The sequence below is a fragment of the Anomaloglossus baeobatrachus genome, chromosome 4 (assembly GCF_048569485.1).
Source record: "Anomaloglossus baeobatrachus isolate aAnoBae1 chromosome 4, aAnoBae1.hap1, whole genome shotgun sequence".
Lineage (NCBI taxonomy): Eukaryota > Metazoa > Chordata > Amphibia > Anura > Aromobatidae > Anomaloglossus > Anomaloglossus baeobatrachus.
The window spans coordinates 470,536,506-470,559,906 of NC_134356.1; the positions used below are offsets into that span (position 1 = coordinate 470,536,506).

The 23,401-nt window shown below is 49.4% G+C and overlaps 1 protein-coding gene across 18 annotated transcripts in view; it reads right to left on the reverse strand.

Annotated features, from left to right (window-relative positions):
- The window catches only part of TJP1 (tight junction protein 1), a 739,774-nt gene that overhangs the window by 61,054 nt on the left and 655,319 nt on the right, over nucleotides 1-23,401 (reverse strand). For all 18 annotated transcript variants that reach the window (XM_075345691.1, XM_075345702.1, XM_075345705.1 and 15 more), the window contains 6 exons: nucleotides 22,389-22,531; nucleotides 19,944-20,049; nucleotides 19,668-19,818; nucleotides 19,217-19,325; nucleotides 9,491-9,710; nucleotides 9,031-9,215 (listed from right to left, as the gene is read on the reverse strand). In XM_075345691.1, coding sequence (XP_075201806.1) covers nucleotides 9,031-9,215; nucleotides 9,491-9,710; nucleotides 19,217-19,325; nucleotides 19,668-19,818; nucleotides 19,944-20,049; nucleotides 22,389-22,531 — 914 coding nt within the window. The remainder of the gene's footprint in view (nucleotides 1-9,030; nucleotides 9,216-9,490; nucleotides 9,711-19,216; nucleotides 19,326-19,667; nucleotides 19,819-19,943; nucleotides 20,050-22,388; nucleotides 22,532-23,401) is intronic.

Sequence of the window (23,401 nt, forward strand, 5' to 3'; positions counted from 1 at the left end):
GGAAAGTTTGTTTTCTTACTGACGTGGGCTTTTGCTTACTAGGTGCTGTTTTCCTACTATTTTTAGTCTCTTGACCATGTAACGGTTTGCTTACATAATACACCTCTGTTCTCCTACAATGTAGTGTATTAAGCCTTTCATCACAACCAACCCGGAATCATGAATGGATAAGAAAGTCGGGTTTAACACTGCGCTAAAACCATGAAGCCAAACGATGTGATGAATTCTTTGCTATATTTTCTTTATTTAGGCCAAGTCTACATGTTTCAAAGGCATGTCCGCCTTCTTCATCATGACAAAGGAAAAAACAGCATGATGACATGCTGTTTTTTCCTTTTTTCCTTTGTCCTGATGAAGAAGGCGGACATGCCTTTGAAACATGTAGACTTGGCCTAAATAAAGAAAATATAGCAAAGAATTCATCACATCGTTTGGCTTCATGGTTTTAGCGCAGTGTTAAACCCGACTTTCTTATCCATTCATGATTCCCTGTTGCATATCGGGGCTGCTGCTTGACCATTTTCTGCATGCATAGGAGTTGTGCCTGTCACAACTTCCATAGGTGAGCACCTGTTTTCATTTTCTAAGCCTGCATTGTTTGCCAGATAAGACCCTATGTGCGCTTTTCTCTCCACAGCATTTTGATCACAACCAACCCATCATGTCCTGCAAGCCTTAAAAGGGATTATCTAGCTTATTTTGCCTTTTTCTTGTAATTTCACTACTGGGCTACACTGGGGCAGGTAAGTAGATAGTAACTACCTACCTGCCCTGCCGTCAGACCCTCTCCCCTGGCTCAGAATGGTCATGTGACCGATCCTGCCGCGATTTTGCTGCTTCCTGTGATGTCACGACTACAGGGGCAGCAGCTTATGCTCACCTTGTAGAGGAGCATCACAGCCGACATGTTTCCGCCCTGCTGGGCAGGTACAGTGTGTGGTGTCCCACCCCCCTTCCCCAGCACCCTCCCACACATCCAATAGTGCAGTGGTCTCGTTGCCTGCAGCGCCCGATGCTGCATGCGGCACGCAGGTTTGTGGCCCCCTTGCTGAACGTTGCCTAAGCTGGGGGCCTGTGCAGTCAGCATTATATATCAGATGACTGATTCCCAGGCACTGCGCAGATGGGAGCACTGTATACAGCGATGATATGCCGTCTGCCAATCAGAGGCCAACCGCAGATCATTGCAGTAGCTGTATACAGAGCTCAGCTCTGCAGAGCGCCCAGGAATCTGTCATCTGACATAAAGCGCTGTCAGCAGCAGCTCCTGATGCTGCTTGTGGAACGCAGGCCTGTGCCCCTTTATATCAGATGACAGATTCCCGGGCATTCTGCAGAGCCAAGCTCTGTAAACAGCTATGCTCAGCCGCTGGCCAATCAGAGGTCAGCAGCAAATCACTGGAGAAGCTGCATAGAGAGCTCGTCCCTGCGCAGCAACTGAAAATCAGTCATCTGATATAAAGCGCTGTCAGCAGTGGCCCCTGCACAGACAGCGATCATTAAGGGGGCTGCGGCCGCAAGAGGCAGGACACCAAGGGAACGAGAAGGATATGTGTTTGTTTTTTTTTGCATGTGTGAAGACTGGCACACTAGGGGGCAATTCTACAGGACACAGCATTGCTACAAGAAGAGGAACCCAAGGGGACATTACTACAAGATGGGCACATTACCATAGGATGGGCACATTACTACAATGTATGTGTGGTGGATCTGAGGTGATTGTGCTATCACAGATAAGAGAAGCAGGATAACTGCGCTGTATTGCCAATCAGTTGAAATACAGAGCAGTGATATCTCATCTGTAACAGCACAATCCCCTCACATCCACCGCACATGTAATGTAGTAATGTGCCCCATCCCTGTCCCCATAATATAGCAATGTTCCCATCTTTGCTGGATCGATTAGAGGACAGTGATGGGGCAGAATACTGACAGCCAATGGCTGGGCAGAGGGCGGGGCTGGACTGTGAGGCCAGGCGGTGCCAGCTCTGACTGAGGTTTGGCAACCAAGCATAGCAAAAAGTCAAGTTTGCTTGAGCTCCAGGTAAACAAAGTGTCTGCAGAGAATAAAGTGATAATTCAAGAGGAACAAAAGTCAGAAACAAAAAAAAAAAAAAAAGGGAATTTTGTTTACTTACCGTAAATTCCTTTTCTTCTAGCTCCTATTGGGAGACCCCGACAATTGGGTGTATAGCTTCTGCCTCCGGAGGCCACACAAAGTATTACACCTTTAAAAAGTGTAACCCCTCCCCTCTGCCTATACACCCTCCTGTGGACCACGGGCTCCTCAGTTTTGGTGCAAAAGCAGGAAGGAGAAAACTTATAAATTGGTCTAGGGTAAATTCAATCCGAAGGATGTTCGGAGAACTGAAGACCATGAACCAAAAGAACAATTCAACATGAACAACATGTGTACACAAAAGAACAACTAGCCCAAAGGGCACAGGGGCGGGTGCTGGGTCTCCCAATAGGAGCTAGAAGAAAAGGAATTTACGGTAAGTAAACAAAATTCCCTTCTTTGTCGCTCCATTGGGAGACCCAGACAATTGGGACGTCCAAGAGCAGTCCCTGGGTGGGTGAAAGAATACCTCAATAAAAAGAGCCGAAAACGGCCCCCTCTTACAGGTGGGCAACCGCCGCCTGAAGGACTCGCCTACCTAGACTGGCGTCTGCCGAAGCATAGGTATGCATTTGATAGTGTTTCGTGAAAATGTGCAGACTAGACCACGTAGCTGCCTGACACACCTGCTGAGCCGTAGCCCAGTGCCGCAATGCCCAGGACGCACCTACGGCTCTGGTAGAGTGGGCTTTCAGCCCTGAAGGGAGCGGAAGCCCGGAAGAACGGTAGGCCTCGAGAATGGGTTCCTTGATCCACCGAGCCAAGGTTGACTTGGGAGGCCTGAGAGCCCTTACGCTGGCCAGCGACCAGGACAAAGAGCGCATCTGAACGACGCAGGGGCGCCGTGCGAGACACGTAGAACCGGAGTGCTCTCACTAGATCCAAAGAGTGCAAATCCTTTTCACACTGGTGAATTGGATTAGGGCAAAAGGAAGGCAAGGAGATATCCTGATTTAGATGAAAAGGGGATACCACCTTAGGGAGAAATTCCGGGACAGGACGCAGAACCACCTTATCCTGGTGGAAAACCAGGAAGGGAGCTTTGCATGACAGCGCTGCAAGCTCAGACACTCTCCGAAGTGACGTGACTGCCACCAGGAAGTCCACCTTCGGAGAAAGACGTAAGAGAGAGACATCCCGCAGCGGCTCAAAAGGCGGCTTTTGAAGAGCCGTCAGAACTCTGTTAAGATCCCAGGGTTCCAACGGACATTTGTAAGGTGGAACCATGTGACAGACCCCCTGCAGGAACGTGCGGACCTGCGGAAGCCTGGCTAGACGCTTTTGAAAAAACACGGAGAGCGCCGATACTTGGCCCTTGAGAGAGCCGAGGGACAAACCCTTGTCCATTCCAGATTGAAGGAATGAAAGAAAAGTGGGTAAGGCAAACGACCATGGAGGAAAACCGTTATCAGTGCACCAGGATAGGAAGATTTGCCAAGACCTGTAATAGATCTTGGCGGACGTTGGCTTCCTGGCTTGTCTCATGGTAGTAATGACATCCTGAGATAACCCTGAAGACGCTAGGATCCAGGACTCAATGGCCACACAGTCAGGTTGAGGGCCACAGAATTCAGATGGAAAAACGGGCCTTGTGAAAGCAAGTCTGGGCGGTCTGGAAGTGCCCACGGTTGACCCACCGTGAGATGCCACAGATCCGGATACCACGACCGCCTCGGCCAGTCTGGAGCGACGAGAATGTTTCGACAGCAGTCGGACCTGATCTTGCGTAGTACTCTGGGCAGCATCGCCAGAGGGGGAAACACATAAGACAGTCGAAACTGCGACCAATCCTGGACTAACGCGTCCGCCGCCAGAGCTCTGTGATCCTGAGACCGTGCCATGAAGGCCGGGACCTTGTTGTTGTGCCGTGACGCCATGAGATCGACGTCCGGCGTTCCCCAGCGGCGACAGATCTCTCGAAACACGTCTGGGTGCAGAGACCATTCCCCCGCGTCCATGCCCTGACGACTGAGAAAATCTGCTTCCCAGTTTTCTACGCCCGGGATGTGAACTGCGGAGATGGTGGAGCCTGTGTCTTCCACCCACTGCAGAATCCGCCGGACTTCCTGGAAGGCTTGACGACTGCGAGTGCCGCCTTGGTGGTTGATGTATGCGACGGCAGTGGCGTTGTCCGACTGGATACGGATCTGCCTGCCCTCCAGCCACCGATGGAAAGCCAATAGGGCTAGATATACTGCCCTTATCTCCAGAATATTGATCTGAAGGGACGATTCTATCGGAGTCCAGGTTCCTTGAGCCCTGTGGTGGAGAAAAAACGCTCCCCAACCTGACAGGCTCGCGTCCGTGGTGACCACAGCCCAGGTTGGGGGTAGGAAGGATTTTCCCCGCGACAGAGAAGTGGGTAGGAGCCACCACTGAAGTGATGTTTTGGTTGCATGAGAAAGACGTTCTTGTCGAGGGAAGCCGCACTCTTGTCCCATTTGCGGAGAATGTCCCATTGGAGTGGCTGTAGATGAAATTGCGCGAACGGCACTGCCTCCATAGCTGCCACCATCTTCCCCAGGAAGTGCATGAGGCCCCTTAAGGGGTGTGACTGACTCCGAAGAAGTGATTGCACCCCTGCCTGCAGAGAAAGCTGTTTGTCCCGCGGTAGCTTGACTACCACTGGCTGTGTATGAAACTCCATCCCGAGGTAAGTCAGCGATTGGGTCGGTGTCAACTTGGATTTCGGGAAGTTGATGATCCACCCGAACTGCTGGAGAGTCGCCAGAGCGACGGTAAGGCTTTGTTGACACGCCACCCGAGAAGGGGCCCTGACTAGGAGATCGGCTAAGTAAGGGATCACCGAGTGGCCCTGAGAGTGCAGGACCGCCACGACGGATGCCTTGACTTTGGTGAAAACCCGTGGGGCTGTCGCCAGGCCGAAAGGCAATGCCACGAACTGACGGTGTTCGTCCCCGATGGCGAAACGCAGGAAACGTTTATGTTCGGGTGCAATCGGCACATGGAGATAAGCATCCTTGATGTCGATCGATGCTAGGAAGTCTCCTTGTGACATCGAGGCGATGACCGAGCGGAGAGATTCCATCCGAAACCGTCTGGTTCTCACATGTCTGTTGAGTAGCTTGAGGTCCAGAATGGGACGGAATGATCCGTCCTTTTTTGGCACCACGAACAAGTTGGAGTAAAAGCCGCGACCATGTTCCTGAAGGGGAACGGGGATCACAACTCCTTCTGTCTTTAGAGCGTCCACTGCCTGAAAAAGTGCGTCGGCCTGAGCGGGGAGCGGAGAGGTTCTGAAGAAACGAGCCGCAGGACGAGAGCTGAACTCTATCCTGTAACCATGAGACAGAATGTCTCTCACCCATCGGTCTTGAACATGTGGCCACCAGGCGTCGCCAAAGCGGGGGAGCCTGCCACCGACAGAGGATGCGGCTAGGGGAGGCCGAGAGTCATGAGGAGGCCGTCTTGGAGGCAGTGCCTCCTGCGGCCTTTTGGGGGCGTGACTTGGACCGCCATGCATAGGAGTTCCTCTGGCCTTTCTCCGGCCTGTTGGACGAAGAGGATTGGGGCTTGGCGGAGGGACGAAAGGACCGAAACCTCGATTGTATTTTTCGTTGCTGAGGTTTCTTAGGTTTGGACTGGGGTAAGGAGGATTCCTTTCCCTTGGATTCCTTAATAATCTCATCCAATCGTTCGCCAAATAAACGGTCGCCAGAAAAGGGCAAACCAGTTAAGAACCTTTTTGAAGCAGAGTCAGCTTTCCATTCGCGCAGCCACATGGCCCTGCGGACTGCCACGGAGTTAGCAGATGCTACAGCCGTACGGCTAGTGGAGTCCAGGACGGCGTTCATGGCGTAGGACGAAAAAGCTGATGCCTGAGAGGTCAAAGACGAAACATGCGGAGCAGAATTCCGTGTGACAGCATTAATCTCAGCCAGACAAGCCGAGATTGCTTGGAGAGCCCACACGGCTGCAAAGGCCGGGGCGAAAGACGCGCCCGTGGCCTCATAGATGGACTTCACCAAGAGCACTATCTGTCTGTCAGTGGCATCCTTCAGGGATGAGCCATCTGCAACAGACAACGGACCTAGCAGCCAATCTGGAGACTGGAGGATCCACCTTGGGACAGTGAGCCCGACCCTTAACTACTTCAGATGGAAAGGGATAACGCGTGTCAGTATGCCGTTTAGCAAAGCGCTTGTCCGGGACCGCTCTGGGCTTCTGGACAGCATCCCTGAAGTTAGAGTGATCAAAAAACGTATTGCGTGTACGTTTGGGGAACCGAAACTGGTGTTTCTCCTGCTGAGAAGCAGACTCCTCCGCAGGAGGAGGTGGTGGTGAGAGATCCAACACCTGGTTGATGGACGAGATCATTTACTAAGGCGTCCCCCTCAGGTGTATCAAGGTTAAGGGCGAAGTCCGGGTCAGAGCCCTGAGCTCCCACGTCCGCCTCGTCTTCCTGAGAGTCCTCAAGCTGGGATCCCGAGCAGTGTGAGGAAGTCGGGGAAGAGTCCCAGCGAGACCGCTTAGCCGGTCGGGGGCTGCGGTCCGGGCAGGAGTCCTCCGCCTGAGACCTGGGGGCCAACCTGGGAGCGCGCTGCGGCGCGGACTGAGAGGGGCCTGGAGGAGACAAGCTAACAGGGGCCGAGGCCTGTGAAAGGTCCGGTCTGGACTGCAATGCCTCAAGGAGCTTAGAAGACCATTTGTCCATAGACTGTGCAATGGATTGAGAAAGAGAGAGAGTTTCTCAGCGAAAGAGGCCAACACCGGTGACTCTGTCCCTGCAGCCTGCTCAGGGGGAGCAGGGGGGTCTACCTGAGCCGAAGGGCCCACCAGTGCCCGAGGCTCCGGCTGAGCAAGCGTGGCAGGAGTAGAGCATTGCTCACAGTGGGGGTACGTGGATCCCGCAGGCAACATAGCCCCACAAGAGGTACAGGCAGCGAAAAAAACCTGTGCCTTAGTAGTAGCATCCAACGGCAGAATGCCAGAAAATGGCCGCCGGAGCTCTCAGGGGAGGAGTGGGGCTGATCCGCCGCCAGCGCCAGCAAAGAGCGGGAATCTGGGGTCCCCACAGTGGTCAGTGAGGGGGGAGGAAGACATGCAGGATGCTCCAGCCTTCACATCCGACGTCATGTCGGTAATCCCGCCCTTACCCCTGACAGGCAGGCCTGGGGGCGGGATTTTCGCGACTAGGCCGCGGTGAAGCCGGGGACTAAATTTGAGGCCGCGCCCGACAAGCAGGCACGGTCGGCGCGGAAGTCCACCGGGCCTCCTCAGTTTTACAACTACCGCGGCTTCCGGAAAGAAGGTGCGCTCTCTGTACAATCCCCGATGGGGACACAGAGTACCTTTAAGTAGCAGGGCCCGGTCCCTGGGGTTGAAGAGGCTCCAGTCCGGCAGGTTCCACCAGGGGCTGCGGATGGAGCACGGTCCCAGCAAATGGATAACCGCTCAGGATCCCACTTCTCCCAGAGCCGCATAAGGGATGGTGAAGGAGACGGCATGTGGCTCCAGCCTCCGTACCCGCAATGGGTACCTCAACCTTAACAACACCGCTGACATAGTGGGGTGAGAAGGGAACATGCCGAGGGCCCCGTGGGGGTCCTCTTTTCTTCCAACCGACATAACTAAGTCTGAGAATGCATGAGTGGATGTGTGCCTCCTTCCACACAAAGCATAAAACTGAGGAGCCCGTGGTCCACAGGAGGGTGTATAGGCAGAGGGGAGGGGTTACACTTTTTAAAGTGTAATACTTTGTGTGGCTTCCGGAGGCAGAAGCTATACACCCAATTGTCTGGGTCTCCCAATAGAGCGACAAAGAAAAAATAATAATGTAGGGATGTTTTATATGACAATACAGCATAGATTAACTTACAAAAATTTTTTGAGTTTGTCGGACAACTCCTTTAATATTTTGTAGACCATGGCAGACCTGGAGGACTGTGTTGGGTCACTCACTGTCACATTTAACACTTGGGATTGGTGTTAGCACCTTATTGTGGCAATAGGTTACTGCTGACACTCAGTGCAGATGGCATGGGCACTGCAGCTTACCCTGTACCACCCCATCACAATAGTCAGGCCTCATTGAGAAGCCAGATTTTTAATTTATTAAAACACTACACCTTTTTGATCTGTGTGGTGGACCTCATTTTTGTGTGTCCCCGATATTACACAAATGCAATGAAAGCCCTGCGCCCAATCAAAGTCGGCTTCTGTCTCCTTGCCTTCAGACGCAAGTATCAGAAGTGGCCAGTCGCAGTTCTTACTTCTTGTTGAGTCCGTAGGCAGGAAGAGAGAAACCGGTGGTGACTCAGAGCGGGGCTTGTGTGACATCACAACCTCATATGAGTCTCGAAAACTCAAGCGTAAACACCACTGGAATGACGCCGGTGCGGGAGGTCAGTAAAAGAATTTCTATTCTAATTGGGGGATACATGTAAAATGAGAAGTGGTTGTCTGAGTAGTGGAAAACCCCCTTAAAATTATTTATACACTACATTTCAACTACTTGTGATTTTGCAGATAAAATAGGACTCCGTGAGGTGCCCCCAAATACCAGGATATTGATGTATTCAAAAATGTTTTATTACTGCAAATGATTATAAAAAGTTATAAAACAACGTGTCGGCCAAACAAGGTCTTCATCAGTTATAAATGAAAAAATAAAAAACATTTTGTTTTTTATGCACATGAATGAGCAACTACTTGTGATAGTAATACTCCACCTGTGTAACTGTTGTAGGGTTTAATTGTTGATGGAATTTATTTCACTTAATTAGAAAATATGTCCTTAGAGGGTTATTCAGTTTTTATTTTTGTGGGTTTATTTTCCCCTCGATAGCATAATCCTAACTGCATACTGAATATGTATTGTGGGTATATTTGTTAGTGACATTTAATGATTCATCTGACCATATTTAACTAAAAATAAAATGCAAAACTACCTTCTCGCAAGACGACTCTTTCATACGCCGGAAATTTTGTCTGAACAGGTTGAGCAGAGAGGTCTTCCCTGCTTTTCCTGAGATTTCGCTTAGAACTTCGGAGACCCCGGAAGCGCCAAAAGTCTGCACGATCACCTCCAGCTGTTTTAGGGAGGGTGTATTGCACACTAGCAAGCTGCTCCGCTCTAACAGAAGTTGTAAAAAATAAAATTTGTAATCAGTATATACAAAGAAATCTGGAGAAGCAAAGATAAAACCACCAAGAACATCATTTAACACAAGGCATGCAAGAGACTCAACGAATCAAGTCATAAAAGAAAAAAATTCAAATAAAAATGAGTGTACAAATGTAAAGAAATTGTATACATTAAAAACACCATGAAGGTGTATAATGTAACTAGAAGAAGAAAAAAGTAGATTATGCTAGAATGGTATCACTTGTGTGTCTGCTTCGTGTTACCTGTTCTTATTTGGGATAATTCCTCTTTCCACTTCCTTATGATTTCTACCTATTCGAATTGCCAGCCACGATCCTAGTTTTCCATTATAAAGAGTATCTACAACTCGAAACACCTCTCCTTTGTTGAAACTTAACCCGTATGGGGATTCCTTCTCATATTCAAAATGGGTCCGAATATAAAAGGAATCACCAACGTCAGATTCAACAATGCGACGATACACTGTAAAAGACAAGCGAAAAAAAAAAAAAAAACACCGATTACAGAGTGTCATCAAAAAGTGACTGTTCACACCAAGCACAGCTGTCCTTTAAAGCTTATTAAATGGGTTTTAGCTTAAGGGAAAAATCTTACTCTTAGAACCATCAGGGTCCAATTTGCCCAAATCATAAAACCTCTTTAATGTTGGCCATTCATACTGGGGCCTATACACAGCAGACAGGGAACCAATCCAAGAGGTATTAACAAATCTACTGACAGACTAGACAGTAGAAAACTGTGCTCAGTTTATCAGCCACTCTCATCCAGCCCTCATCCACATACCATTGACTACACCACACATTTATTAATGGATAATGGTGTGTTCTGGGTAAAAATGCTGCTTATAAATATCTCCAGATAAAATCTAAAAAATCAGCTTCAGCTCAGTGCAAATACACTCAAGAAAGAGTAACCTCCTCATGACACACAGATCCTGTGAGGTTAATCCCAGTCACCTGCCGCAGGCAGTCGGCAGAGTTTCCTGCACATGTCAGCTGATTTTAACAACTGACGTGCGGCTATCAGGCACGAGTGGCTCAGCTCTCCACTCGCGCCTGTTAACCCCTTGCATCTCGCTGTCAAAATGTGACAGTGAGATGAAACAGCGTGCCGCGGTAAGCATTCCCTTACCCAGCGCCATTGGAAGTCATGTGACATGATCAAGTGGATCCGATGGTTGTCATGGTAGCACAGGGGCATGTGATGACTCCTGTAGCTATCATGACTCCCTTCCTCTTACGCCCGGCAGACTGCCGTGTGTAATAGGAGAGCTGCTTTTCTGCAGATCTCAGCTGTCTAGCTGTGATCTGGAGAAATGGAAGAGCAATCAGACTGCTGATCCTTATAGCCCCCCTTAAGGTAACTAGTAAAATAAATAAAAAAAAAAAAACAAACAAACATAAGTTCAAATCACCGCCCCATTCTCCCCATTGAAAATTAAAGGGTTAAAAAAACAAACACACACACACTTGAAAAGTCTGATCTATCAAAATAGAAAATCAATTAATCTGATTGGTAAACTGTATAGCGGCAAAAAAATTCCAAAAGCCAAAATTATATTTTTTTTGTTCCAGTGTATTTTGCGCAAGATGCAATAATAGGCGATCAAAATGTAGCATCTGCGCAAACATGGTACTGTTAAAAACGTCAGCTCAAGACGCACAAAATAATCCATCACTAAGCCATAGATCCCGAAAAATGAGAACGCTACGGATTGTGGAATAAGGCACAAAAAGTGCGCCTTTTTGGACAAACTTGTGATGATTTTTTTTTATTTAAAAGGGAACCTGTCACCTAGAATATGCATTCTGACCTATCAGCAGACGCATGTGCGCCCTAATTACACCTTCCTACCCATCCCTGTGCTGTAAAATAGTATAATATGAAAGTAATAAACGTTTTATTACCTTCATATTTCGTATGTAAATAGCAGGGAATGTGGTCACAGGGGCGGCGCCTTGCCCTTTGGACGTCTGCATATTTCCGTGGTATCACGCCCCTGTGGGCGTGATACCATGCAGCAACGTCCCCGTCGCTCATTCTATCCTGCGCGTGTTTACACTTACTATTGCGGCAGGCTTCTCTTCCGGGTTTTCTTTGTCAGTTTCAGACACGTACTGCGCATGCGCAGTGCGCGTCTGAAGCCGGCGATTGAACACCCGGAAAAGAAGCCTGCTGCAATGCGCGCAGGATAGAATGAGCGATGGGGGACGTCGCTGCGTGATACCACAGAAATATGCAGACGTCCAAAGGGCAAGGCGCCGCCCCTGTGACCACATTCCCTGCTATTTACATACGAAATATGAAGGTAATAAAACGTTTATTACTTTCATATTATACAATTTTACAGCACAGGGATGGGTAGGAAGGTGTAATTAGGGCACACATGCGTCTGCTGATAGGTCAGAACACATATTCTAGGTGACAGGTTCCCTTTAACTCTTTAAATCAGGGGTCAGGAACCTTTTTGGCTAAGACAGCTGTAAACGCCACATATTTTGAAATATAATTCCGCGAGAGCCGTACAATATGTTTAAAGGGCCATTGACAGATCAATCGCTCCAATGTTCACTTAGTACAGCAAGGAATGCTCCTCCCTGCTGTATAAAGCCACAACTGGACTGAAACAATGGTACTACACTCTGCTACAAACACACACAACTCTGCTACATACAGACAAACACACACAACTCTGCTACATACAGACAAACACACACAACTCTGCTACATACAGACAAACACACACAACTCTGCTACATACAGACAAACACACACAACTCTGCTACATACAGACAAACACACACAACTCTGCTACATACAGACAAACACACACAACTCTGCTACATACAGACAAACACACACAACTCTGCTACATACAGACAAACACACACAACTCTGCTACATACAGACAAACACACACAACTCTGCTACATACAGACAAACACACACAACTCTGCTACATACAGACAAACACACACAACTCTGCTACATACAGACAAACACACACAACTCTGCTACATACAGACAAACACACACAACTCTGCTACATACAGACAAACACACACAACTCTGCTACATACAGACAAACACACACAACTCTGCTACATACAGACAAACACACACAACTCTGCTACATACAGACAAACACACACAACTCTGCTACATACAGACAAACACACACAACTCTGCTACATACAGACAAACACACACAACTCTGCTGCTCGGCGGGGCCAGCACCCGCGGCATCGGCGGGGCCAGCACCCGCGGCATCGGCGGGGCCAGCACCCGCGGCATCGGCGGGGCCAGCACCCGCGGCATCGGCGGGGCCAGCACCCGCGGCATCGGCGGGGCCAGCACCCGCGGCATCGGCGGGGCCAGCACCCGCGGCATCGGCGGGGCCAGCACCCGCGGCATCGGCGGGGCCAGCACCCGCGGCATCGGCGGGGCCAGCACCCGCGGCATCGGCGGGGCCAGCACCCGCGGCATCGGCGGGGGGGGGGGGGGGATTGGCAGGGCATACATCTGGGGGGTTAGAAGCAGCTCACCGGGGCCCATAATGGGGAGGCGGGGAGGGCATTTACCCGATTAGGTCACGATGGAGAGGGGGCCCACACAGCGCCTTACAGAAGCTCGCCTCCTTCATCTGTGGGACTGAGAAGGCGGTAGCTCCGCCCACAGATGAAATTCTAAACAGGATGTCTGCGCGCCTTAAAGTGACGGCGCCGCAGATTGCTGCCGAGGACTGCGGTCCCCGGAACTCGGCCGGGGGCAGCAGAACTATAAAGGCGAGTGGGCCCCGGTCAAGGGACAGGAGAACTGACGAGGCCGAGTGGGCCCCCCCGGCTCTCCAGGGCCCCGGCATTTGCCCGGGTTTGCCGGGTGCTGACGCCGGCCCTGGACGCAGGTGCGTGCTTGCAGACGGCGCGGCTATGCAGGGAGTTATGGGAAATGTAGTCCATGCTCCCTGCCGCTCACCACTGCCGCCAATGCTTATCAGGCCATCAAAGAACTACCAATATCAGCGTGCACCGCGGCCTGATAAAGCGCGGTGCATGCATCCTTCCCATAGACAGGTAGGAGCCCTGTCTGCGAGCCAGATACGGCCATCAAAAAGAGCCATATCTGGCTCGCGAGCCATAGGTTCCCGACCCCTGCTTTAAATAAAAGGAAACCTATACATGTTTCGTGTCTACGAGAGCTTGTACTGACCTGCGGCATCACATCAACACATCGGTTTGACCATATAGTGAACACTGAATAAAAAAGGGAATTTTGTTTACTTACCGTAAATTCCTTTTCTTCTAGCTCCTATTGGGAGACCCAGACAATTGGGTGTATAGCTTCTGCCTCCGGAGGCCACACAAAGTATTACACTTTAAAAAGTGTAACCCCTCCCCTCTGCCTATACACCCTCCCGTGGACCACGGGCTCCTCAGTTTTGGTGCAAAAGCAGGAAGGAGAAAACTTATAAATTGGTCTAGGGTAAATTCAATCCGAAGGATGTTCGGAGAACTGAAGACCATGAACCATAAGAACAATTCAACATGAACAACATGTGTACACAAAAGAACAACTAGCCCAAAGGGCACAGGGGCGGGTGCTGGGTCTCCCAATAGGAGCTAGAAGAAAAGGAATTTACGGTAAGTAAACAAAATTCCCTTTTTCTTTGTCGCTCCATTGGGAGACCCAGACAATTGGGACGTCCAAGAGCAGTCCCTGGGTGGGTAAAAGAATACCTCAATCGAAAGAGCCGAAAAACGGCCCCCTCTTACAGGTGGGCAACCGCCGCCTGAAGGACTCGCCTACCTAGACTGGCGTCAGCCGACGCATAGGTATGCACTTGATAGTGCTTCGTGAAAGTGTGCGTGAAAGTGTGCAGACTAGACCACGTAGCTGCCTGACACACCTGCTGAGCCGTCGCCCGGTGCCGCAAAGCCCAGGACGCACCTACAGCTCTGGTAGAATGGGCTTTCAACCCTGAAGGAAGTGGAAACCCAGAAGAACGGTAGGCCTCGAGAATCGGTTCCTTGATCCACCGAGCCAAGGTTGACTTGGTGGCCTGAGAGCCCTTACGCTGGCCAGCGACAAGGACAAAGAGCGCGTCTGAACGGCGCAGGGGCGCCGTGCGAGACACGTAGAACCGGAGTGCTCTCACAAGATCCAAAGAGTGCAAATCCTTTTCACACTGGTGAATTGGATTAGGGCAAAAGGAAGGTAAGGAGATATCCTGATTGAGATGAAAAGGGGATACCACCTTAGGGAGAAATTCCGGGACAGGACGCAGAACCACCTTATCCTGGTGAAAAACCAGGAAGGGGGCTTTGCATGACAGCGCTGCAAGCTCAGACACTCTCCGAAGAGACGTGACTGCCACTAGGAAGGCCACCTTCTGCGAAAGACGGGAGAGAGAGACATCCCGCAGTGGCTCAAAAGGCGGCTTTTGAAGAGCCGTCAGGACCCTGTTAAGGTTCCAACGGACGTTTGTAGGGTGGAACTATGTGGCAGACCCCCTGCAGGAACGTACGGACCTGCGGAAGCCTGGCTAGACGCTTTTGAAAAAACACGGAGAGCGCCGACACTTGGCCCTTGATAGAGCCGAGGGACAAACCCTTGTCCACTCCAGATTGAAGGAATGAAAGGAATGTGGGTAAGGCAAACGGCCATGGAGAAAGACTGTTAGCAGTGCACCAGGACAGGAAGATTTGCCAAGACCTATAATAGATCTTGGCGGACGTTGGCTTCCTGGCCTGTCTCATGGTGGCAATGACATCCTGAGATAACCCTGAAGACGCTAGGAGCCAGGACTCAATGGCCACACAGTCAGGTTGAGGGCCACAGAATTCAGATGGAAAAAAGGACCTTGTGACAGCAAGTCTGGGCGGTCTGGAAGTGCCCACGGTTGTCCCACCGTGAGATGCCACAGATCCGGATACCACGACCGCCTCGGCCAGTCTGGAGTGACGAGAATGGCGCGACGGCAGTCGGACCTGATCTTGCGTAGTACTCTGGGCAGCATTGCCAGAGGGGGAAACACATACGGCAGTCGGAACTGTGACCAATTCTGCACTAACGCATCCGCCGCCAGAGCTCTGTGATCCTGAGACCGTGCCATGAAGGCCGGGACCTTGTTGTTGTGCCGTGACGCCATGAGATTGACGTCCGGCGTTCCCCAGCGGCGGCAGATCTCTCGAAACACGTCTGGGTGAAGAGACCATTCCCCCGCGTCCATGCCCTGACGACTGAGAAAATCTGCTTCCCAGTTTTCTACGCCCGGGATGTGAACTGCGGAGATGGTGGAGCCTGTGTCTTCCACCCACTGCAGAATCCGCCGGACTTCCTGGAAGGCCAGACGACTGCGAGTGCCGCCTTGGTGATTGATGTAGGCGACGGCAGTGGCGTTGTCCGACTGGATTCGGATCTGCCTGCCCTCCAGCCACCGATGGAAAGCCAGTAGGGTTAGATATACTGCCCTTATCTCCAGAATATTAATCTGAAGGGACGATTCTGTCGGAGTCCAGGTTCCTTGAGCCCTGTGGTGGAGAAAAACCGCTGCCCAACCTGACAGGCTCGCGTCCGTGGTGACCACAGCCCAGGTTGGGGGTAGGAAAGATCTTCCTCCCGACAGAGATGTGGGTAGGAGCCACCACTGAAGTGATGTTTTGGTCGCGAGGGAAAGAGAGACGTTCTTGTCGAGGGAAGCTGCACTCTTGTCCCATTTGCGGAGAATATCCCATTGGAGCGGCCGTAGATGAAATTGTGCAAACGGCACTGCCTCCATAGCTGCCACCATCTTCCCCAGGAAGTGCATGAGGCACCTTAAGGGGTGTGATTGACTCCGAAGAAGTGATTGCACCCCTGCCTGCAGAGAAAGCTGTTTGTCCCGCGGTAGCTTGACTAACGCTGGCTGAGTGTGAAACTCCATCCCAAGGTAAGTCAGTGATTGGGTTGGTGTCAACTTGGATTTCGGGAAGTTGATGATCCACCCGAACTGCTATTTTTCGTTGCGGAGGCTTCTTAGGTCTGGACTGGGGTAAGGAGGATTCCTTTCCCTTGGATTCCTTAATAATTTCATCCAATCGTTCGCCAAATAAACGGTCGCCAGCAAAAGGCAGACCAGTTAAGAACCTTTTGGAAGCAGAGTCTGCTTTCCATTCGCGCAGCTACATGGCCCTGCGGACTGCCACGGAGTTAGCGGATGCTACAGCCGTCCGGCTAGCAGAGTCCAGGACGGCGTTCATGGCGTAGGACGAAAAGGCAGACGCCTGGAAAGTCAAAGACGAAACATGCGGAACAGAATTCCGTGTGACAGCATTAATTTCAGCCAGGCAAGCCGAGATCGCTTGGAGAGCCCACACAGCGGCAAAGGCCGGGGCGAAAGACGCGCCCGTGGCCTCATAGATGGACTTCACCAAGAGCTCTGTCTGTCAGTGGCATCCTTCAAGGATGAGCCATCTGCAACAGACAACGGATCTAGCAGCCAATTTGGAGACTGGCGGATCCACCTTGGGAGAGTGAGACCAGCCCTTAACAACTTCAGATGGAAAAGGATAACGCGTGTCAGTATGCCGTTTAGCAAAGCGCTTGTCCGGGACCGCCCTGGGCTTCTGGACAGCATCCCTGAAGTTAGAGTGATCAAAAAACGTGTTTCGCGTCCGCTTGGGGAACCGAAACCGATGTTTCTCCTGCTGAGAAGCCGACTCCTCCACAGGAGGAGGCGGGGGAGAAAGATCCAACACCTGCTTGATGGATGAGATAAGATCATTTACTACGGCATCCCCCTCAGGTGTATCAAGGTTAAGGGCGACGTCAGGGTCAGAGCCCTGAGCTCCCACATCCGCCTCGTCTTCCTGAGAGTCCTCTGAGCAGCGTGAGGAAGACGGGGAAGAGTCCCAGCGAGACCGCTTTGCCGGTCTGGGACTGCAGTCCGGGCAGGAGTCCTCTGCCTGAGACCTAGGGGCCAACCTGGGAGCGCGCTGCGGCGCGGACCGAGAGGGGCCTGGAGGAGATAAGCTAACAGGAACCGGGGCCTGTGAAGGGTCCGGTCTGGATTGCAATGCCTCCAGGAGCCTAGCAGACCATTTGTCCATAGACTGAGCCATGGATTGAGAAAGGGACTGAGAAAGTTTCTCAGCAAAAGAGGCCAACCCCTGTGACTCTGTCCCTGCATGTTCAGGGGGAGCAGGGGGGTCTACCTGAGCCGAGGGGCCCACCAGTGCCCGAGGCTCCGGCTGAGCAAGTGTGGCAGGAGTCAAACACTGCTCACAGTGAGGGTACGTGGATCCCGCAGGCAACATAGCCCCACAAAAGGTACAGGCCGCGAAAAAAACCTGTGCTTTAGTAGTTTTGCTCCTTGTGGACGACATGCTGTTGTCTCCTAGGAGAGTGACCAACTGAGGGTATATAGGGACCAAGGTATACGGACTGACCGAACAGATATATATATATCTATTGTATAAATATATATATATGTATCTATACCGGCACCTCAGGGGGGCCAGCACCGGGTGACCGGTGCGGCTTACCGACCGCTAACGAGCGGAGTGTGTCCTCCAGATTCCCTGCCTTGGATCCCCCGGAGCTGCTGAGCTGTTCACTGAGAAGCATCCACCGGCAGAATGCCAGAAAATGGCCGCCGGAGCTCTCAGGGGAGGAGTGGAGCCGAGGGCGGCGCCAGCCAAGAGCGGGAATCTGGGGTCCCCACAGTGGTCAGTGAGGGGGGAGGAAGACATGCAGGATGCTCCAGCCCTCACATCCGACGTCATGCCGGAGAACCCGCCCTTACCCCTGACAGGCAGGCCCGGGGGCGGGATTTTTGCGACTAGGCCGCGGTGAAGCCGGGGACTAAATTTGAGGCCGCGCCCGACAAGCAGGCACGGTCGGCGCGGAAGTCCACCGGCCTCCTTAGTTTTAAAACTACAACGGCTCCCGGGAAGAAGGTGCGCTCTCTGTACGATCCCCGACAGGGATACAGAGTACCGTTAAGTTGCAGGGCCCGGTCCCTGGGGTTGAAGAGGCTCCGGTCCGGCAGGTTCCCTCAGGGGCTGCGGATGGAGCACGGTCCCAGCAAATGGAAGACCGCTCAGGATCCCACTTCTCCCAGAGCCGCTAAGGGATGGTGAAGGAGACGGCATGTGGCTCCAGCCTCTGTACCCGCAATGGGTACCTCAACCTTAACAACACCGCCGACATAGTGGGGTGAGAAGGGAACATGCCGGGGACCCCGTGGGGGTCCTCTTTTCTTCCAACCGACATAACTAAGTATGAGAATGCATGAGTGGATGTGTGCCTCCTTCCACACAAAGCATAAAACTGGAGGAGCCTGTGGTCCACGGGAGGGTGTATAGGCAGAGGGGAGGGGTTACACTTTTTAAAGTGTAATACTTAGTGTGGCCTCCAGAGGCAGAAGCTATACACCCAATTGTCTGGGTCTCCCAATGGAGCGACAAAGAAATATCCCATAAACAATCAGGCAGTTGCACTTTTTTCACACTTTGAATTTCTTTGCCTTTTCCAGTACACTATATGGTAAAACTAGTTGTTTCATTCAAAAGTACAACTCGTCCCGCAAAAAAGAAGCCATCATATGCCAAGACTAACAGAAAAATAAAAAAGTTACGGCTTTCGGAAGAAGAGCAAAAAAAAAAATGGAAAATCGTCCAGGGGTGAAGGGGTTTAGTCGATAGTACCTCGGCAGCAACATCTCTCTCCCGGGAAAAAAGGATCAGGAAGTTTTGGATGTCATGTTTAATCCTACCTTTCCATGATATTTACTGATTTACTGCTGGAGGAGAATAGGAACGATCTTCCATAGATCATTATGGACAGCCAAAAGCAACTCTACTGTCTAATTTCACATGCAGCTGTGACTGTATTACACAGTATAAACAATAAAGATGCATGCTGAATGGTTGTCTAATGTAGGCAATTTGTTGATTTACATGGAAACGTATGATACTAAAAATACTAACCATCTTTCTTTTTCTGTGCCAGAATTGTGACCTCTTCTCCTTTAGGCAAATCTAGAAGAAAAAGGACAGCCTCCTCCCTGATGATGTTCGTGAAATCCACATTGTTTACCTAAACAAAATTAAAAAAAAAAAAAAAAATTGCATTGGACGTTATAAGGAATCTTTAAAAAGAAAACTAAAATACTGTTATATTATGCATAACATACAGTAACGCCTCAAACAAGCTTCGATTTAGAGAATGTGTACGCAATAACGTATGGGTCTTTACTACATTTTTTTGTTCACGATTTAATGTCTTATTTGTGGATGTTCATATATTCCGATCACTGCCCATTTTTCAGAGGTTCTTTGGAGCAGTCCAATTATCTTTGCTGCATTCATTTTCCTGCTTTTCCCTTTCATTAATCTTCATAAATCTGCACAATAAAAATATGAACTGTAGGCAACTTACCCTCAGAATCTGATCACCTTCTTCTAATCCTTCTTTCGCTGCAGGGCTGTCCTCCAAAACACCAGCCACGAAAATGCCAACATCATTTCCACCGGCAAGACGTAGTCCTACACTGTCTCCTTTCCTGAACTTCACTAGTTTCATGCTAGGTCTGAAATGATTCAAAAAGAATATTCAATTCTATTCATAAATCAGCAAATGTTTATTTTTTAATTTCTAATAACCATTCAAATTTGGGTGAGGAGGTTGCACGATAAAACTGTACGTAACAGATACCTTAGCATGCCGTCTTCATGTGTGGAGTTTGGGAAAGGGCCATCAGATGGGCTAACAGGCAAATCTACATCAGGCTGTCCTGACTGGGCATATACTGGCTTCGGCTCTGAACAAAACAAAAAAAAACAAGTACATTTATTTTAATTTACAATGAAGGTTATAAACAGATGACAGAACATTTAAATGGCATCGGTAGTATAGAAACAATGGAGCCGCAGGTCTTAATGGCAAACGCTCACATCTATAAATCTATACAGCCTAAAGTCAACTGTGTTCTGTGCAAGTGCTCATCCGGGGTGATCCGCATATACTTGGGCTCTGTACGGGAAATATACGTTGCAGCAAGCGCTGCCTTTTGGCAGATGACAGTTCATTTAAATGACAGAGTGCTCTTGCACCAGTCCACGATGTGGATGAGCGCAGAGTGCTGTGCCTGATTCAATGCTGTGGTCACTTCATGCTGAGAATCAATAGAGTCCACAGCTCAAGGTAATGGCACATCCCAGAGATCTGACATGTAGGAACCCTTAAAGTATGAACCTTATACTGTCTTCACAGCACATATGGCCCATAAAGTTGATTTATACAAATTAGATGACTGTAAGCCAAGTGTTCGCTCAGTTGACAGCTTTAGTTCCTAGCTCCCCCATACACTTGGCTTTGGAGTGTTCCTGTCTGTTCTGTAAACGTGCCGCTGCCTGAATTATGTGGCAGAGGCTTCTCTCCAATAGTCAGTAAGCTCCCATATCTCTTCGCTGAACCTGCCACCAGTCTAACATTAGTCTAAGGGTACGTGCCCACGATCAGTGTTTGCAGAGTTTTGGACGGAGCATGCTAAAGCTGCGTACAAACCGCTGCGGTGTACAGTACAAGCACAGTGGATGGGATTTCTAGAAATCCCGTGCGCACTGTGATTCTCTTTTCCACAGCAAACACTGATCCGCGGTGCATCTTTCCAGACCGCAGCATGTCAATTGTTTGCTGTGAATTCGCATGCATCCTCTATAGGGAGAACACAAGTGAGAGACCGCAGCTGCCCGAACCCCGATCGTGAGTACACGCAGCACCACATGTCAGGACCAACAGCACCCAGGCCACAGTGAGTCCTGATCATGGGCACATACCCTAATGAGTATGGGGTACTTCTCTGTAATAGAGGGGGGGATGCAAATCACTAGAGCAGTCACACTGAGTACAATTCTGGTCTCTGGTGTATAAGAAGGACATGGCTGAACTAGAGCGGGTGTAGAGAAGAGCGACCGAGGTTATTAAGGGAATGGGTGGAATGCAACACCAAGACAGGTTATTAAACTGAAATTGAAAGGTTTAAGGGCAATCGTATCTCAATGTACAAATATATGAGGGGACAGTACACAGCTCTCTCTAATGACCTTTTTAGACCTAAACCTGCCACGGGGACAAGAGGGCATCCACTACGGTAATAGGAAAGGAGGTTAAACCAGAATATTAGATTATCTACTGTAACAGCAGTGACACTATGGAATTCTCCGCCATGTAAAGTTGTAATGATTGATGCACTACTAAAATTCAAGGAGGCCTGGATGCTTTTTTCAAAAATATAATATTACTAGTTATGTGCACTAGAGTCTGCAATAAGGAGATGATCAAGATAACTAGTCTGATTGCCGTATGTGGAGTCAGGAAGGAATATTTTCCCTAATATAGGAGCTATTGGCACCTACATCATGGGGTTTTTGCCTTCCTCTGGATCAACATGTTAGGCTATAGGTTGAAGTCAATGGATTTGTGTCTACCTTGAACCTTAAAAACTATGATGTTTAGACAAGAGCCTATATATTGACAGTACCAGTGAACAGATCTAACATAAAATTCTAAGTTGATGAACACAATGCTTCATGCTTTATAACATGAAATGAGTGTCAGTGACGGTGCTGTAGAACTGAAGCTACTTCACTCTGTACAGAAGTGGTAGACATTTGCTCGGCACTAGGTATCCAGAGAATAAATTGCTTTTCCGTTTCATATGTCCCACCCTTCCCTTTCCTTCCTACACGGAAGTAAAATATTAAAATATATTGACTCATGCAGAATACTTTACAAACAATCCTGTACAGGTTATTAAACACAGCTAAACTTAGAATGGATCTATTACATAAACTGTATAAACTGGATGTCAGGAGGTGGAGCTGGTACGAAGAAAAAATGCACTGTAATATGAAAAACCACAAATGGACAAGCTCCACGTATGACCCTCTAGTGGCCATCAATGCGATATGAAACCTGTCCCAGTTAAGCAAAGTTAAAAGTGATATGTAAAGTCTCCCAGCTCAGCCAAAGACTCTACAATATATCTCATAACCCCGTGCGCTCTAGTCTCCTTGTCTTTTTCCAATTGCGATCATCATTTTGGTGGTTACCAACGAACAGACAAAAAAAATTAAAAATAAAAAAATGGATCAGCACCTGGAAGAGGAGGCGTCTGCTTCTCGGCTCTTTCTTGTAAAGGTTCTTCTGTGGCTTTGGAGGGGGGTGCACTATTTATATTCTTCACAGGCGTAGATAGAGCACTGGGCTTGGACACTCTTTCATCCTCTCTACTCCGCGTGCTACATAAAGAGGATAAATCAAAATCACATTAATTTGTTACTCACTCATATAGCGCTATTAATTCCACATCACTTTACAGACATCATCACTGTCCCCAATGGGGCTTACAATCTAAATTCAGTCTATCAGTATGTCTGGAGTGTGGGAGGAAACCCACAAAAACACAGGTAGAGCATACTAATTCCATGCGGGCGGATGGTGTGATAGTAATCTAGGACCCACTGAGCCACCGTGCTCAGCTTTCACTGATATCTATGAAAGAAAATCAAGCTGTACCAAATCAAGAGCGATTGATAGTTAATTAACTATTGATTAATAGTTAATGCCCTTTATTGTAACATAGTCTTTCTGTATATTAAGAAATGAATGAAAATCACTTGTTCGAGGACCTATATAAAATGGGTAACTGATCGGTGTCCTGCGCAGAATGAGAGTATCATATCTTGCACAAACATTCTCTCCACATACAACAGCTTATGAAAGTATATAACCACACGAGATTTCTCAGCGTCAGAGCAGTGGAGCTCCCCCACATTAAGGAGAAGCTGTCAGCACCCTTCACACACCTACCTACACTCCCCAATATCGACACCACTCCTGTGGCATCTGTTCTCCTAGAAATGGATGAATAACTTAACAGCTGGGTGTTATTCCACTTGTCAAATATGAGTTTTCCTAAAAAATTACAGATCATTCAATGGTGCCAACATCCACGTGACAATTAAGGACATAAAATTAGGAAAAATCTACTGTGCTGCAAATACAGATGTGTTGGCAGGAAATTGTTTTGTTGAGGTTTTTAAGCTCCCCCCAATTCACTAAAATAGGTGAAAAACGCTGAAAGAGCGATTCAAATCTGCAACAAAAAA